The sequence below is a fragment of the Cricetulus griseus genome, chromosome 3, assembly GCF_003668045.3.
Source record: "Cricetulus griseus strain 17A/GY chromosome 3, alternate assembly CriGri-PICRH-1.0, whole genome shotgun sequence".
NCBI classification, from domain to species: Eukaryota; Metazoa; Chordata; class Mammalia; order Rodentia; family Cricetidae; genus Cricetulus; species Cricetulus griseus.
Window position 1 is genome coordinate 254,672,040 of NC_048596.1, and position 17,571 is coordinate 254,689,610.

Below are 17,571 nucleotides of genomic sequence, written 5' to 3' on the forward strand. Positions count from 1 at the left end.
TAATGGAATTAAGTATGTAGGGGTTTCTCCAGTCTGTCTTACCAGCTAAAGGAAACCAGACCTGATTTAAATTTTTATTTTCATATTTAGTGCCCTAATCATACCCCAAAGCTTTTGGAACTCTTGAATGTTTTTCCTGTTATTAAAATATATGACATTTTGGTAATTATACTTTAGCTACCTTGAATTTATATAAGCAATAGTAACCATCAGCGAATCTAATAAAATGTCAGTTTTGCCATTTTTTTTGTTATTAAGGAGGTTTGTATTTGCCCAGTAACCACTCATGTACCTCCCTCATTTCAGAGTGCTCGTCTCCGGGCTGCTGGCATCGGGAAAGATTTCAAAGAGAATCCCAACCTCAGAGATAATTGGACAGATGCAGAAGGCTATTACCGTAAGTTTGCATTTCTCATCAGCTTTAAAATTCATTGTGTGATTCCATAAGTACATACTGCTGAGTGTAATCACACATTGTTGAACTCTTGAGTGAAGCAACCAGTCATAGCATAGGAACTTTTGCTATATTCCCAGAAGCATTGCATATTATTTATAGCAAGCCTAAATTAGTGTGTAGATATTTTTAGCCATGAGTGAATCTCTAGAGGAGAGGGTCTAACACTTGACTATCTTTACATTGTAAGTCAGGAGAAGAACATACAGAGGAACTCAGGTTACAGTCACACAGTATTTGTCATGTGGTGCTACAGCTGAAGACTCCTGATTGAGTACATTTATAAAGTTGCCAGCAGTTGATAGGACCACGAGAACTGTTCAAGTTGTCTGAAGTAGTCATGCAGCTTTCACAGTGAAAAAAATGGCCAACAGAGGCAGTGACTGGTTTACCATTGTGTATTGGAAACAGTGCAGATTTGATCCAATTTTTAAATAACATCAGTGTGTTAATGACTTTTTGATTTTGGTTTTATAATCAGTCTTTTATAATTTTTAAATTTGGTTTTAGGTGTGAACATTGGGGAAGTCCTAGATAAGCGCTATAATGTGTACGGCTATACTGGGCAGGGCGTGTTCAGCAATGTTGTACGTGCCAGAGATAATGCAAGAGCCAATCAAGAAGTGGCTGTGAAGATCATCAGAAACAACGAACTCATGTAAGCGACTGAACCAAAACAACAAAACACCCAAACATGGATTCTAGTTAAATAAAATTTTTAGAAGAGAGTTTTAACTGTAGGCTTTAACTTACAGCCATGTTTTACATGGGAAGTTGTAGAACCATAGATTATTGTGTTGAACTCATTTTAGTACGTATTCTGCATCAGGATGTCCTTAGATCTCCTCCTCCTTCACCTGATGCCATCTGTGTGACACCCTTAATCCAGGAGGAAGAAATGAAAGTATATTGATTATTGAGCATACATCAGCCAGTAAATCAAAATAGATTGACTAGCTGCTGACAGGAATTAGTGTCTTTCATCTCTTGGCTCTTTTCTTTCATATGCATAAGTAATTGCCATACTCATATATTTAAATCTCTACCACACACTGAATGGTAGTAGAGCCAGCTTTTCACTGGCCTTCAAATGTTAGAAGTCTTAAAGATCTGTATTGAAGCCTTTTTATTGTCCTAAGTTTAGAGAGATTGACCTTCTGTACTGTAGACATTCTTAAGATGGACCTTATGACAGTTTATAGTCAAGATTTTCATTAGCAAAATTATACTTAGGAAAACATGCCCGATAATTATATTCTTAGAAAAACCAAAATAATTGTATCAAGATATTTTAAGGTTAAAATTTTAAAAAATTTTTATTTTATGTGCATTGATGTTTTGCCTGCATTTATGTGTGTATGAGGGTATCAGATCACTTTGAATGGATTGCAGACAGTTGTGAGCTGCCATGTGGGTGGTCCTCTGGAAGAACAGTCAGTGTTCTTAACCACTGAGCATCTCACCAGCCCCAAGATTAAAAAATTTTACTAAGTTAAAAATAACACTTCAGTACTTATGTGTGAGGTACTTATGTGTGTTACCAATGGCATATCGTGCTGTGTCTACAGACGTTACTCCTAAATTCTTGTGTCCTGTCTTTCATTGCAGGCAAAAGACTGGTTTAAAAGAACTAGAGTTCTTGAAAAAACTTAATGATGCTGATCCTGATGACAAGTTTCATTGCTTGCGCCTCTTCAGACACTTTTACCATAAGCAGCACCTCTGTCTTGTATTTGAGCCTCTCAGGTAAAGTGTCAAAACCCGAGCAGTCAAGTGCACTTGTAATTTATCTACCCACCAACCTCATTCTGGGTAAATGCTGGGGAGATTTGGGAAACTGCCTAGGGTTTTCCTGCTGGTTCTTTTTGTTAACTGTATTATCTTGAAACTATCAGTGTGTGAAAAATGAACTGACTTCTTTATTACGTGGCAGACAGTAAGTTAACCCAGGTACCCTGTAAGTCAGCAGTCTCTGATGCATGGAACTTGGAGTGGTGGTGAAGATGCCAGTTTTACCTTCAGCAGTACAGCTTCCAAGTTGTATTTTCAAGGGGAGGCCTTTCTCAAGTAAAGTAGGAGTTACTATGTAGTAGCTCTTCCTTGGTTTATTATGAAAATTGAGTTTTATTGGAAGCTGTATTATAGATATATTGTTACTCTCCCATCTCAGTGCCAAATAATTTATCAAGCATTAGGGCTAAGGATTCTCGAACAGTTATATAAATTGTATTTTGCACTTGATTTTACCTTATGCTTGAAAATATTTTTGCCTTTTGTATTTGATTTTTGACCCCATTTTCTTTTGTTTTGTTTTCTTAAAGTATGAATTTGCGAGAGGTGTTGAAAAAATATGGTAAGGATGTTGGTCTTCATATTAAGGCTGTAAGATCCTATAGTCAGCAGTTGTTCCTGGCATTGAAACTCCTTAAAAGATGCAACATCCTGCATGCAGATATCAAACCAGACAATATTCTGGTAAGTCAGACAACTGGGCCACCTTGTATGTATGTCCACATCTCTTCTTACTAACTAATAATAGGATTATTGTTACTGCAAAATAGCATTTAAAAAGTATAATTCTGTGTATTAATAACTCATCATGAACAACTTTGCCAAATTTTATCTTCATTTGAAATTGAGCCATGAATTTCACAGAAAACTATGAAGGAGAAGGAAATGAATTGTCCCTTTTTAAAAATTTGATTGATGGAATTATAGTATGCAGTGATCCCAAGAATGATGGTAGTAATTTCCATTAATAGCTAAAGAAGGCTGTGTAGTATTACTGTGTTGAAGGGCGCTCTGATCTTGTGAACACTAAAGAAATAGCTCTCTACTGAGCAGCTATTTGAAGTTCAATTTAAAAGGTGACTGTTTGGTTTTGTTTGATATTTTAAGATACAGTCTTACTCTTTAACAGCCTCAAGCTTACTATTTTTTCCCCCAGCTTCCAAAATCTCATGCTGAGATTACCAGCACATCCTACCATACTTGGATCCTGTCTTTTATTTTTTATTGCCATTGAAGCTGGCTTCTGGGAACCCAAGCAGTAAGGCTCAGCTCCAGCTAGGTATCAGTGTTGAAAAGCCCACCTTTCATGACATCTCGTATTACTGATTTCTGCTGTAATAGAACCAGATTTCAGTAGTAACCATATTTCACAGTGTCTTTGATGTTTTTGAAATTTGGAGACACATCATCATGGTGGCAGCACTAATGCACAAGCATCCCTCTCCCTTCTTGGTTCCTTTCTTCACCTTTCTGTAGTAGTCATAGTTTGAAGCATATTCACAACTTGATGAATTGTTTGATCATCTGCCAGTGATGTTCTGTGAGTACAGTTCTCACAGAGGGTAAAAGGTGTCAGATCCTTTGGGGGACTGACATAATAGGCAGTTATGGGCCGCCATGTAGATTTTAGGAATCAAACACCACCCTCATCCCTGGCTCCTGAAACTTTAAGTCAGTGCTCTTAACAATTGGACTCTCTAGTCTTAGCACCCCCAGTTTTCATTGTTACTTTGTTTTGTTTTTTTTATTACTTGCTTTTTAAAAATCACTTCTAGAATAATGCCTCAGGAAAAGCCACATATATGTAAGGTTTTCTTTACTGGTATCATGTTTGAGATGTGACAAACTAACTTCTTAAAGAGATTGTGATTGAACGGAGATATTATAGCTATGAGGTAGGGTAGATTGCTTGCCCAGCATTTATGAGACCCTAGGTTCACTCTCTAGTTCCATACCTCAAAATTTGATCTCATAAAGATTAATGGCCCCTGAAGCTCTTTTTAGTTCACAATTATTTTGTGTGATTATATGTATGTGGTGTGTGAATATGTACACATGTGTATAAGGGTACCTGTGAGGCCAAAGGTCAGAATAGAATGTTTTTCCTCTATTGTTCTCCATCTTATTTTTTGGAGACAGAGTCTCTCACTAAATCTGTAGCTTACCCATTAGCTAGGTTAGCCAATGGGAATGTCCTGTGTCCACCATCCTAGTGCTGACAATATGAATGCTCACTACCCCTCATCTTGTATGTGTGCTTGGAATTTTTTGCTTCAGATTGGTCTTTTAAAAATTGAAATACGGCATACATGTCAAACAGCTGCAGTTAGGATGTTTGGCAGTACCCTAGCTTTTTGGTTTTTTTTTAGTTAGACCTCTTTTTCCTTTTAATGTTATTTTAGATTTTCACATGAATTTTGGGAACTAGTTACATCCCTTCTTGCAAAGGAAAAAAATTCTCAGGAAACACTAGAACTGATTTCATTCCTGCCAATCCAGTACTTTTAGCCACACTGTGATTGATGTGCAGCATTCCTTGTGGGGAATAGAAGTTGCATAGCAAAGTCAAGGAGGCAATGATGAGGGTACGGTACAGTGGTATATGCTTAGCCTACATGAGGGCACTGTGCTGTACCCAGCACCAGGCACAAACCCCACTGTCTGAATGTGTAGATACTCTACTTACCATTGAGTGCGTTGTAGCCAGCTCAGAAGTTCCCCTGGTACATGGTTCCTTGTGTTTTCTGAGTGTCACAACTTTTCAGTAGCTGGGTGTTTTGTTTTGTTTTGTTTTTAAATAAAAAAGTGTTTACCACTTTAAGATAGCTTTCTGCTGGTCTCCCAAAGTAGAGAAAACTGTTGTTGATGTTATGTTTTGGTTAAAGTAATTTGTATTTGGCTGGGCCTGATGGCTCACACCTTTAATCTCACCACTTAGAGGCAGAGGCAGGCAGACTTTGTGAATTCAAGGCCAACCTGGTCTACATGAGTGAGTTCCAGGCCAGCCTGAGCTACATAGAGAGACTCTGTCTTGGGCTGTGGGGAAGAAACTATTATAGCACGATTCTGTGGGTCCCAGTGGCAGTCCAGTCTGTTGCACCAATTACTCTGTGATAACTCCCCTCCCCGCTGAGAGTACTAGACCAGTTAAAATATTGTCATGGGGATGGGAATAGTAGGCCAAGTTCAAGTCCCAACTCAGAATTTGTATGTGTCTCTTTTGAAGGGGGGAAGGGACTCTGGAGTATGATATCTTCACTTGTTAATCCGGCACATGCTTCTGACCATGAGTGGCAACAGTCATGGGAGCAGCTCCAGCCTTTCTCAGCAGATGTCACTGTTACTGTGTATGTGGAAGTATTACCAAGGAGACAAGAACAGATGTCTAATGCAGAGTTCATGTTTATCAGTTTTGTCAGATACGTTTAACATTTTCTTGACTAATACTTTATACTGAAGGGATTTAATACTTTTCAGACTTAAAAGTGATTGCATTTTATGATGATGTAAGCCAGGTAACCAGATGAAGAATCGTCTTAGTGTTAAGTGTCATCTTCTTTTCACTGCCATTATAATTGCCTGGCAACTGGTGGTGACTTAGTCAAATTTTTCTCTATTAATAAACATTCTCATGTTCTCTTAGAGAGTAACTTGACTTTAGGCTTTCAAGGGAAGCTTAGAAATGCTTTTCCTCATGAAGTGAGATTTTTTTTTTTATCTCATTATCCGACTCCATCTTAAATACCGTTAAGTAAAATTAAATGTACCTGGGGTTTCCTCGTGGTTCCTTAATGGACAAAAAAAAGTCTTAATAGTTGTAATAGAATATCTTAAAAGCACCTTTTCATGATTAGAAACTTGCATAATAGAAAAGGAATTTTTAAATGAATGATTTTTGTTCTCAGTATTGAGAGTAATATAAATTTTTAAAGACGATTTTAATTTGCCTGATTTTTCCTGACATGAATTAAACTTCCTTGAAAAATGTTTTGCAGGTTAATGAATCAAAGACAATTTTAAAGCTTTGTGATTTTGGATCGGCTTCACATGTTGCAGATAATGACATAACGCCTTATCTTGTCAGTAGATTTTACCGTGCTCCGGAGATCAGTAAGTTTCTTAGAGTGTTCCTGTACCTGGGCCATCCTCTGTGGTGGAAGCAGCATGTGTAATGTCTAAGCACTGTTTTCCATCGCACTTCAGCAGCAGCTGCACCAGTTCATTCATGAGGAAGGGAACCATAGCAAGTTCATCCTCCTCAGGTGGAATGAAGGTAGTTGTGACAGGAGTCTTGATCATGTCGAGCAAGAGTAGCAAAACAGTTGTGGAAAACCCTCGACTTTAGAAGACTGCTCTTGATTGTTCAAGGTCTGATTATCACGTTTATGGATTGTGTGGGACCTTTGGTTTTCTCTTCCTGTTGACTGGGTTGAGGTTGACTAGCACCTCCAGCAAAGGTGAAAGGAAAAAGAGAAGGAAGGCATCTGTTCTTGTCCCTACAGTTCCTTTCCTCCCCAGTTTTAAACCTATTAACATTTTTTGTTTTGCTTTTTGTTTCTTGTTTTGTTTGTTTAAAGTATCTTTCTTAAGAATCAGTGGGAAAGAATGTGAAACTAAACAGAGACATTATGGATGAGACATTATAGTCCAAGCTAAGTTAATGCCCCATTACTGGAAATCCCGGTTAGGGAGTCATTCATTCTTATCCTCATGTATTAAAGCCTCCATTGTGTTTTCAGTTATAGGTAAAAGCTATGACTACGGTATCGATATGTGGTCTGTAGGTTGCACCTTATACGAACTCTATACTGGAAAAATCTTGTTTCCTGGCAAAACTAATAACCATATGTTGAAGCTTGCCATGGACCTCAAAGGAAAGATGCCAAATAAGGTAAGATAAGTTCCTTCCTATATATTTAGGAGACTTCCAAGACTATCATCTAGACTGTAGCTTATAAAATATAGCTCTCAGAGGCATGTTAGGTGGCTGTTGTGACGCCTTAGCTGGTTTTTTGTTTGGGGGTCCCAATTAATGGTTCTAATCAGCCAAGAGCTATCAAAGGGAATTCCCTTCTCAGTAATGGGGGGGAAGGGACACCTTTGTTTACGAGAAAGAATTGCAACCTTGAGACGGTGAATGAAAGAAAGACAGAGACAGAATGAAAAGAGTGGCACATGAGTTAGCATGTTGGGGAGTGTGCTGGTCAGAGGAGAAGGTAACTAACTAAGCATGGCAGACTGGCTAGCACTCTTGGTTTTGAGTACAAGAGCTTCTGGGCTCCAGATAAGAGAACCTTAATATATTGTATGAATTGCTACATAGAGTTGGTAGTGTGTCAGGCTGCTTTATAGTAGTTTAAAGCCTCTCCACCTCCCCTACCCCCCCTGTTTTGTAGATGATTCGGAAAGGTGTATTCAAAGACCAACATTTTGACCAAAATCTGAACTTCATGTACATAGAGGTTGATAAAGTGACAGAGAGGGTAAGTCTGGCTTAAGTGCCATAGTAGTTGTTGCTATCTTGTCTTTTCAGTGTGGGGATTGAGATGGGGGTTTCACATCTATTGGGTAATGCTCTACCACTGCACTAATATATGCTTTATTATCCATGTGGTGCTTGGAGCTGTGATTATTTTCAAAATGACAACAAAATAAGCTATTCCTAAGTAAAGCACATCAGGCTATGAAAACAATGAAGGGATTTAAGACATTTCTCTAAGGTGATAATAGTCCATATTTAGGCCCTTGCCACCTCTCTCTTAGATCCCTTGATCTTGCTTCTCATGTGTCTTCTATATTGCTATTGGAGGACGTTTTCTATATTTTGAGTTTTGTAGTTACAAGCCAGTTCTCCGTGAACTCTACCTTCTTCAGCATTTTTCTTCTCCCTGTGAGTTGACTCTTGGCCAAGAAGCACACTGGTTCAGGCAGACCTTGGTGCCTTTGCTCAACAGACTCCCAGGAGCTAAATCATATCCTGAGTTTCCTCCTCTCTTAAACACAATTATTTAGCATTGCTGAAATACACATTCTGTATCAGCCTTTCTAAAACCTACAGGATGAAGTAATAATTTCCTGATTTTTGATCTCTAATCCCGAGCTCTTGCTTTGTCAGAGCACCTAACTGTGTCCTGGTATTGACTGTCTTTTGCCACTGAAGAATAAGACTAGAGAAAGCACAGTTTAGGCAGCAGATACTCACTACGTTTTCATGGCTAATTGGGGGTCTTTGCCATTTAAGTTTCTGGATTGCTCTTTGAAAAGCTGTGGAGGATAAAACTACTTAAAAAAAAAACTATATAAAACTATAGTAATCAAAGCCATGATTAATCATCATAAGTATTCTTGTTTATATTAATATTTTCATAGACAAAGTCTGATTTACATTTACATACATGTAACCTATTTAGAGCTATGCATTGTAAAAATTATTTTTAGGAGAAAGTTACTGTCATGAGCACCATTAATCCAACTAAGGACCTGTTGGCTGACTTGATTGGGTGCCAGCGACTTCCTGAAGATCAACGTAAAAAAGTACACCAGCTAAAGGACTTGTTGGACCAGATCCTAATGTTGGACCCAGCTAAGAGAATTAGCATCAACCAGGCCCTGCAGCATGCATTCATCCAGGAAAAAATTTAAACGAGATGAAGAAACTCCAAGGGTTTGAGTAATTAAATACAAAGACTGAAGAAATTTCACAGCAGTTTATTATTAATGTATATAAACTTATAAATATTTCCGCAGCAAATTTGAGGAAGCATGATATATTTGAATTAACACCAAGGGTGATATTTCTTTTAGAAATGTTAGTTAATCTGTTTTGTGTCTTATGTGAAATTTCACTGTAGAAATGTTTTAATTGCCAAGACTGCACAAAATTACAGTGCTAATGTATATGGTTGCAGTTCACATAAAAGACAAAAGCATCTGTTATGAGTAGCAGTGCTGGGTGGTTGATTTGTTTTTAGCAGACTTGGCTTCATTTTGGTCTTCAGATACAATGGCCAGCATAAATGCTGTTTATATTCACGTTTTCCTAGGTGTGTGTGTGCAGGCCACAGCAGCATGCCCTTGGTGTAGTCAGTGCCGAAGGGAGTCTGTTCCTTCTTGAGCCTGCCTGCAGGGATGTCTCCTCTTTTAAAGCAGGTTGTGTACAACATTCAGTACACTGAAGGTAAGCTAAACCATCAACATCACCAGTGTTTTAAGATGTTATTTTATTGGAATAATTGAAAATAAGGGATAGCTTTGTGGCAGAATTTCCTGCATGTGTGATAACTGATCTTGTTTTATTTTTGGCATTGCGACTGTGGCATAGTTACAGTTTTCTGTTCTGTTCATCACATTTAAAATTTGAAGCGAATGCGCTTGATGGATAGAGCGCCTTCAGTGTACTGTTTCTTATTAACTTACTTTTTTTTTAAATCAACTTGCTATAGACTTTATAAACATTTTGTTAATACAGTTCTTAGTGACATAGAAACTGCATAGTTTTCATTTACTAATTAAAATGTTGAGGTCTACTTCTGAAAGTCCTCATATTTAAAAGATAGACAACATAATGAGATTTTTAACTATTTGTATGTCATTTTGAAAGTGTACTGCTTTATGGTAAAAGTGTTTTTCATTTGTTCATTGTTTGCATTATTTGTGATCATGTTGTCTTTCAATACAGGCATAAACCTTCCACTCTTGAACAAAGCAGCTGCTTTTTAAAAGCGGTAATTGCTTCTTTACCTTTTATTTCTTTTGTAAATGAAGCTTTTCTTTAAAAATGTGACTTTAAGGTGTTGTCTATTGCATAAACAGTTGACACTCACTTACTGTAAAGTGGAGATTGTTCTACTGCATGGGAAGTGGACCGTGCAGGTTTCTGTATGTTCTCAGTATGCATCACTAGATAATAAAGTCTTTTGTGAACAAGGCATTTGTAGCCATTTTTAAAAGATTTTGTCTTCAGTGCTGGTAAGTCAGGTAAACTGTAAATAGTTAAAAAGTCTTGTTTTTCTCCTGAAAGTATTGCCTACTAAAGATATAACTCAGTATAGCCTGATTTTTAAATTTTTCTCAATAATTAGGGTCTTAATTATTTCATCCAGATAAAAAGTCCTACAGATTTTGTCAGCTTTCAGTGTAGTGAGGTTATTCCTGTAGGTTATGGGGTATAACTCAGGATTTAACTAATGTTTCTGCTATTTTCTCACTTTTCCTTTTGATGGTGCGGAAAGAGAAAAAGGAAAACGGGGCACAGGCCATTCGACGCCTTCTCCAAGGGGTCTGATTTGCTGAGACACCAGCTTCACCTTCTTAACAAGGTTATTTCTGACAGCATGTGTAGATAAACATTTAGCAACAATTTAAAACAAAATCATGTAAATCAGCTTGGTTTTGCAACACAAAGGAATTTGTATTTTTAATATGGTAGAAGAGAATTTTCAAAGTCCTATGTAATCTTTTCTGTTTGAGAGTGGGTAAATTTACTGCTTATCTCCCTGAGGATTATGGAGAACAATAAAATATGGGGGGTTTAAATAATATTTTTTACATTGTAAATGGGATTTTTTTATTCACCCAGGCACCTAATTACAACAAGCATGCACATTTTGGTGCATTCAAGAATGGAATATCAGAGTAGCAGCATTCTCCTGGTGGGTTATGCTCCATTAAAGACATGAAATGAACTACACAGCCAGGAAGGTGATAGATGAGATAATAAGCCACCTATGAATCTACACCCGTCTCTTCATGGTTAGACTTAAATAATACAAGGTGATTTTCATCTGCAGGTAGAGTGAGGCCTTTTAAATAAGGCCTCACGGGTGCAGCAGCCACCTTAATGATACGAGTAGTGATTTTTCCCACCATGATTTACTTTATTTTGGTGCTAGTATGCTGCATATTCAAGTCTTTTGTAGTTGTTTTCACTCAATAGTTAATGCTTTGCTTCTGGTGGTTTTCATGACTTCATTTTATAGTTACTTAATGAGATAATTTCCACTAGAAACAAGTCATCTTATGCCTTCAAAGCTGTTGCCTGCTCTTTAAAAAAACAAAGTTGCTTGTTACTTGTTCTTTGTGTTTTAGGTGCGGCTCAGTGGAAGATGACGACAGCCAGAAGACATAAGCCAAGGTTTCTGTCCCATAAAAGATCTTTTCACTTCTCATTTAGTTTGTGTCTGACTTTTAGTTTCAGCAGTATACTCTGGGTTTTGTTGCTGTGGTACTTAGAGTAGTAGTGCCGTTGTGTTCATCTGTAAAGGGCTTGATTTTAGTACATTTGCTGCAGCTATACCCTTCCTCTAAAAGAAAAATCAGGGTTAGTCATATAAAAGCCCACATTTCATGGTTGTTAAAATTGGGTCCTAAAGATCACTAACAAAACATAGCTGCCAAGTTAGTGTTCATTGGAAAGTAATCTGCAAATTGGGTGTGGTGACCACACCTGTAAACTCAGTACTGGGGTAGTGGAGGCAGAAGAAAGATTTGGAGTTGGAGTTTAAGGTCTTCCTGGCCTAGATGAGCCCCTCCTTTTTTTTTTTTTTTTTTTTTAATTCTTTAGCTTTAAGCAGGTACCTAAATTGCACGAATAGTCTTAAGATTTTAATAAGCTATTTGACTCCCTTTAATAGCTGTTCTTTCTCTTCGTCCTTTGTGACCAGCTTTTTAAGGTCAGAGACTTAAAATATTAATAGCGGACATGGGGGCAGTGAGAAAGTTGGTACTGTACTGTTCCTTTTCCCAAAGGAGCTCTGTAACTGTTGGGTATATGCTTCATTCTACTTGATGTGTTAACTTTGCTGAAGTGCAAGCTTGGAGTTGTATAGGGCCTCTATTAGGTTGAGGTCATTTAGTCAATGATCTATTTAACAAACCTGTGTTCGTGTTTCTGAATAGCTGAATATTTTTCTCATAAAATTGTTATAAATTTTAGGCTTTCATACTTTACAGAAAAGATGACAAGTGATTATCAGACTTGAGGTTCATAAAACTATTGTTTTTGAAAAAAATTTAAAGCCAAGTTTTGTTTTTCTTAGGAAATAAAGAATTCCAAGATACATGGATATTCATGTAATAATTATGTACGTGGGCAGTTAATCCAAAGATCTTCTAACGTTAAAACCATTATTCTGGGCAATGTATGCACACACCTTGAAGATATCATACATGTGATCATCTAAGGTTAGAAGAGAGCAAGACAGTCAGGAAGCATCCATTATAAATGTGAAGTCTCTTGGCAGACTTTGTTCTCAGGGACTATCAGAAATGAGGGAGTTTGGCGTTCTGAACAGGAGCCGCATATTGTTATAAATTGCAACTCCCAGTATTTGTATTTACACTGAAGTCCTGATTAGCAACATTCTGTTCCTTCATTCCCAGTGGCTACTTTCTCAGCTATTTTGTTTAATAATAAAATAATGGGATATATATCTTGCCATTGGAATTACATCTTTTTTTTTCTAATGAAACTAAATACTCAGGACATTTTTGGAATAGAAAATACATTTTATTGTGTGTAGCAGATTTACTGAAATGTAGTATTCTCATTTTGGCCCCAGCTTTGCATTTCTCCTAGTCTACTCTATCTGCATACATAGAAATAAACTCTGAAATGAAACAAAGGAATTACATGTATTAAAATTCAGATTAAGCATTTAGAGAGTGTTTATTTAGGGGATGAGATTATATAGTGAAGATGTGATTGTATAGTATATTTCCTTATGACAGCATTAGCAGTTGAACTCTATAATGTTGTTTTAGTGTTGATATAGTCAACATGAATTTATTCTCCTAAATGCAATGTTCTTATACAAATGTTCACTGCAAGTTCATTTGTGAATTTTACATGTTGATGCTATATACAAAGTTGACCATAAAATTTGTTTTGTTTGTTGGTTACATTGAGAAATACTACTGTGGCATCCTTACTTTCTCTTCTTCTGTATATATAGGGTAAGGGACTATTCTTCTGAAGAACCATTCCATTTAGTGATCAAGATACAGAAGCTGCTCTCAGAAAATGCTTGATTTGTATCCTAATTGTTCCTGATACCATTTGAGTTGTAACTTGCACTGTAGCAGCAAATGATCCCCAACAACTTAATAGGAAGCTTAATAAAGTGTGCCTCTTACTACCATATTGTCTACTGGTGTTTTCTTTATAGACACAATTTCTTACCTGATATTTCTGAGCTTCTGGTTCACTAGTGGCATATGTGTTTTGAAAAGAACCTCTGCTCAAATATGACTAGGGACTTGTTCATTAAAGTAAATGGAAATCTTTACCTAACAAACTCTCAGAAGAGAAGCCTAGGGAAATGGCTCAGTCAGTAAAGTGTGTGCCTTGAAAGCATGAGGACCTGGGTTCACATTCCCAGCACCCACATAAAGCTGAGCACTGTGGTTTATGTCTAACCTAGGTCTGGGAGGGCAAGTCCAGGGCTACTCTGGATTGGCTGGCCAGACTGTCTTACAGAATCAGATCGGAAATAAAGTAGAGAGTGACATAGGAAGACACCCAGCATCAGACTTTGACCTTCACATGTGTGTGCACACATGAAACATATACACAAAGAAGACTTAAATGTGCTCCGAGAGTCACAATAATGGGAGGGCATGGAGGGGAATGTCTAACTTAAAACCTGTAGGCTTGGAAAATAGACTATTGATTTTACTCACAAACATCAAAATGTTTTCAGAGCATCAGGTACAGAATACAGGGTTGTATTCATGTTCCTTCTCTGGTTTCCTGTTTGTGAATTTCATCCTTTGACTCACTGCAGTATGAAAATGCTGAGCCTATTGGCCTGTCTTATCACTCAGTTCAACCCAGTTCAGGAAATGTTTACAGGTTTTAAGACAAGGGATAAATAAGTGTGAGTCTGTAGCACGTGCAAAACAGGATTGGAAGTTGCCGAAGAGTGAGTGACTGTTGATCTTAGCTGGGTTATCTAAGTGGCAAGCAGAGTTGAAGCTAACCTGGTTGGGGCTCAATAATGAACAGGTCCAATGGTAGAAGCTCTTGAATGGCTTTGTAAAGGTCCCTGTTGTAGTTTTCTCCTTGGGTTGGCAGGGTATTGAAGCTCCTTAGTCACCTCAGGTAGCCATGAAGACATTTTTTCTCTTTAGATCTGAAAAGGACTGTAGCTTGTATGAGTGACTGTATCTGCAGGAGCTGGATCCTGCTGTTAAAGAGGTTAGAGTATTCTTGGGGGTGAGGCCTGGCAGTTGGAGGTCTGTCTCAAGGGGCTTGCTTACCCTTCCTGCCTCAGCACCTTTCCCCTTTATTTTCTTATTTCCACAAACCTATCATTGTAGCCTTTCAGCATTTGTTTGGCTCTGCAGAGAAATTATTTGGGGTTGAGGAGATGGCCTAATGTCTGAAGTTTGATCCCTGCAACCCACATTTGAAGGAGAGAACCAGGAAGTCCCAACCCCACATGAGTACACCAACACATGCACGCACACAATAGTAATAGAAGTTACTTTGCTGCCAATGTGCCAGATCCTCACAGTCATGGCAGTCCAGCATTTTGACACACCTACCTTTGACTGCAGATGCAGTCAGCCAAGTGCAACTTGAAATCCCACCAATCTCAGGCCACCCTGGAAAGCTCTGCCCTCAAGAAACCCTATATAAAGTCTGCCCTCCTGCTTCATGAGCAGAGGCAGCCATACTCCTGTTGGTTTTCCCAATAAATTCGTGAGGTTTTGTTGTGTGGTGTGACTTTGTGGTATTCCTTGTCTCCTGGCTGCCAGGAGACCTTTCCCTTCAGAGCTATAACACATTGATGCTGTGACTCGGATAGGCTCTTCTGGTGCCTGTGCTCCCCCTCATGGTCTGAGCCACACTAGGACCCTATCCCTCTAGTTCATCTGCTACAGACTCAGTTTCTGGCTCATCCATCCCCTTGACACCCCATCCACCAGCAGCAATTAGGTAACTTTCCCCTTTGGTAGCTCTAAATACTTCCCTGAACCCAAGGAAGTGACTGGTGAGGTCTGGCACCCTTTTGGGGTCCTTGGAGTCAGTGGCACCCCAAGCCACGGTCTTTTAAGTATATGGCTGGTCTTCATCTGACCTTGCCCCCCACCTTTAGAGCTGCTATCCTGTAGTTCCTTTAGGCCAGTTGGGCTATTGTGCCCCTTTCCTGCCCTCTTCTCCCACCTTCCCTTTGGAGGTGTGTGTAGTCCCAAAGTTCCTGTAGGCCCTTGTGGCTTTGGTGACCCCATTCCCCAGCCCTCCAAGATGAAATGACATTTTTCCTGCCCACCCTCCCCACATCTGTGAGAATGGTGTCTTCCTTACTCTCCTTCCCCCTGAGATGCCTTTTAGAAAACCTCCAGTACCCGACCTGAAGGACCCTAAACTTGTTCACTTTTGCAATCAAATATGCCTTCAATATCCCTTAGATAACCAATCCAAATGGCTGCCTAACAGCACCATAGATTCCAGTATTATTTGGACCTTTACAAATACTTCAAGCAATTGGGGAAATGGAAAGCAATTCCCCATTTCCAAAGTTCAAGCTTTCTCTTTTCTCCATTCCAAGCTGTTTGTTTCTCCCCTGCTACCCCCGACCCCACAGTTTAAATGTTCTTTCTTATAACTTACATTGATGAATCTGTAAGTTTGTTGAAAGAGCCATGAGCCTGACTGATCAGGAGGAGAAAGCAAAGGAGTAGGCCAGCTGCAGCTTGCACACACCCGGAACATACTCCTTCCTCCTCACTGAGAGACTGGTGCATCTCTCAGCTCCCTCCTGCAGCATCCTCTGTCTACAGCCAGGAGTCAGAAGTTTCCTGTCTCTATGCCTTCTTTGTTCTTACCTTACTGGACTCAGTTTTACAGGGATTTAGGTGTCTTAGGTATGAGTGGCGTTAGACTATCATTTTATGCTGTCCCGTTTCAATTAAAAGGCTAAGGAGTTGGGGTACAGGCTTCCCGTACTCTAGACCCAAGCATGCTTGTTTAAAGGTTTCCTCCAAAATCATTATCCCATATCAAGCAAGCCACCTACCTGACTTTGTGACAGAGAAAGGAGAGTAAAACAAAATAAAGGGACAAACTATTCCCAACTGTTGCTACTCATCTCATACACTTTTGGTTTTGGTATAACTCTTAATTTTTGTTAAGGTTAAGTTGTATCTCAAGATTTGTAAGACTATTGTGTAAAATTTCTGTACCCCAAGATTTGTAAGCATACTGGCCTACAGACTTTGAAGGTCCCTGGTGGAGGGCCTCACTATATCTGGGGAGGAGTCAAGGGTGGGTGGTGTTGGTGGGGACCATGGGAGGATGGGAGGTCGAGGGAATGGGGGAGATGGATATGTAAATATGAGTAGTAATTAAAGAATAAAAAATATTTTTATGAAAAAAATCTGTAAATTCCCTAACAAAAGGATTAACTTAAAATTCATAACACCAGGGTTAATAGTTAAAAATCTACACATAGGCAGTCTTTTTTTAAATATTTTTTATGTATATGGGTATTTTTTTGAGATTTAATTTATTATGTATACAACATTCTGCTTCCATATATATATCTGCACACCAGAAGAGGGCACCAGATCTCATAACAGATGGTTGTGAGCCACCATGTGGTAGCTGGGAATTGAACTCAGGGCCTCTGGAAGAGCAGTCGGTGCTCTTAACCTCTGAGCCGTCTCTTCAGTCCCACATAGGCAATCTTAAAGAACACATGTGGTTTGCTGTCATCTTAGCTGCCCCCCAGTCTACACAGACACGTGCCCGCGCGCGCGTGCGCGCGCGCACACACACACACACACACACACACACACACACACACACACACACACACCATCCATATGACTGACAGCCATCTTAGCTATGGTTGGAAAGGATGGATTTTGCCATGTATGTGACTTTACTCCCACCTTGATAAAAGTGACCATGGTATATGTCTACCAAGGGGAAAACAAACAAACAAACAAAAACCTCCCGTTTTCAATCATGATAACAAGCCACACACACCACCTGCCTCCCCCTTGTTGGCCTCAACCCACAGTCCCTTCTCTTCCTCTCCATCCTCTTTGGTCTCCTTTTCTCCCTCCTCAGGCCACCCAAATCAACCCTCCTTGGTGCCGCCTTTTAGCCTACCACTATCCCCTAGTCCCCCTGCTACTCTCTCCTCCTCTGTCATGGGACCCTCTTTACCTGACCTAACCTAGCCAGGTTCTCCCTTTGCAGGAAGTCACTGGGGTGAATGGTTGGTCAGGGTACATGTCTGCTACTCATTAAGCAAACACTCTCAAATAGAAAGGGATTGGGGTCCTTTACTGCTAATTCTTCCACTTTCATTAAA

The 17,571-nt window shown here is 39.0% G+C and overlaps 1 protein-coding gene across 16 annotated transcripts in view; it reads left to right on the plus strand.

Moving 5' to 3' along the window:
- Prpf4b (pre-mRNA processing factor 4B) overlaps positions 1 to 13,383 on the plus strand; it is a 32,642-nt gene extending 19,259 nt beyond the window's left edge. The window contains exons 8-18 of one of the 16 annotated variants that reach the window (XR_004769383.1): positions 307 to 397; positions 965 to 1,112; positions 2,063 to 2,200; positions 2,776 to 2,929; positions 6,241 to 6,355; positions 6,985 to 7,136; positions 7,642 to 7,728; positions 8,684 to 10,563; positions 10,824 to 10,896; positions 11,333 to 11,378; positions 13,198 to 13,383. Coding sequence is in view for 1 of the 16 variants with exons in the window: in XM_027409264.2 (XP_027265065.1) it covers positions 307 to 397; positions 965 to 1,112; positions 2,063 to 2,200; positions 2,776 to 2,929; positions 6,241 to 6,355; positions 6,985 to 7,136; positions 7,642 to 7,728; positions 8,684 to 8,887 (1,089 nt within the window). In the remaining 15 variants the exon portion in view is untranslated. Of the gene's footprint in view, positions 1 to 306; positions 398 to 964; positions 1,113 to 2,062; positions 2,201 to 2,775; positions 2,930 to 5,471; positions 5,593 to 6,240; positions 6,356 to 6,448; positions 6,614 to 6,984; positions 7,137 to 7,641; positions 7,729 to 8,683 lie in introns of those variants that run through there. The other 15 variants (XR_004769381.1, XR_004769382.1, XR_003484072.2 and 12 more) reach the window with 15 other exon arrangements.
- Positions 13,384 to 17,571: the final 4,188 nt, after the last annotated feature.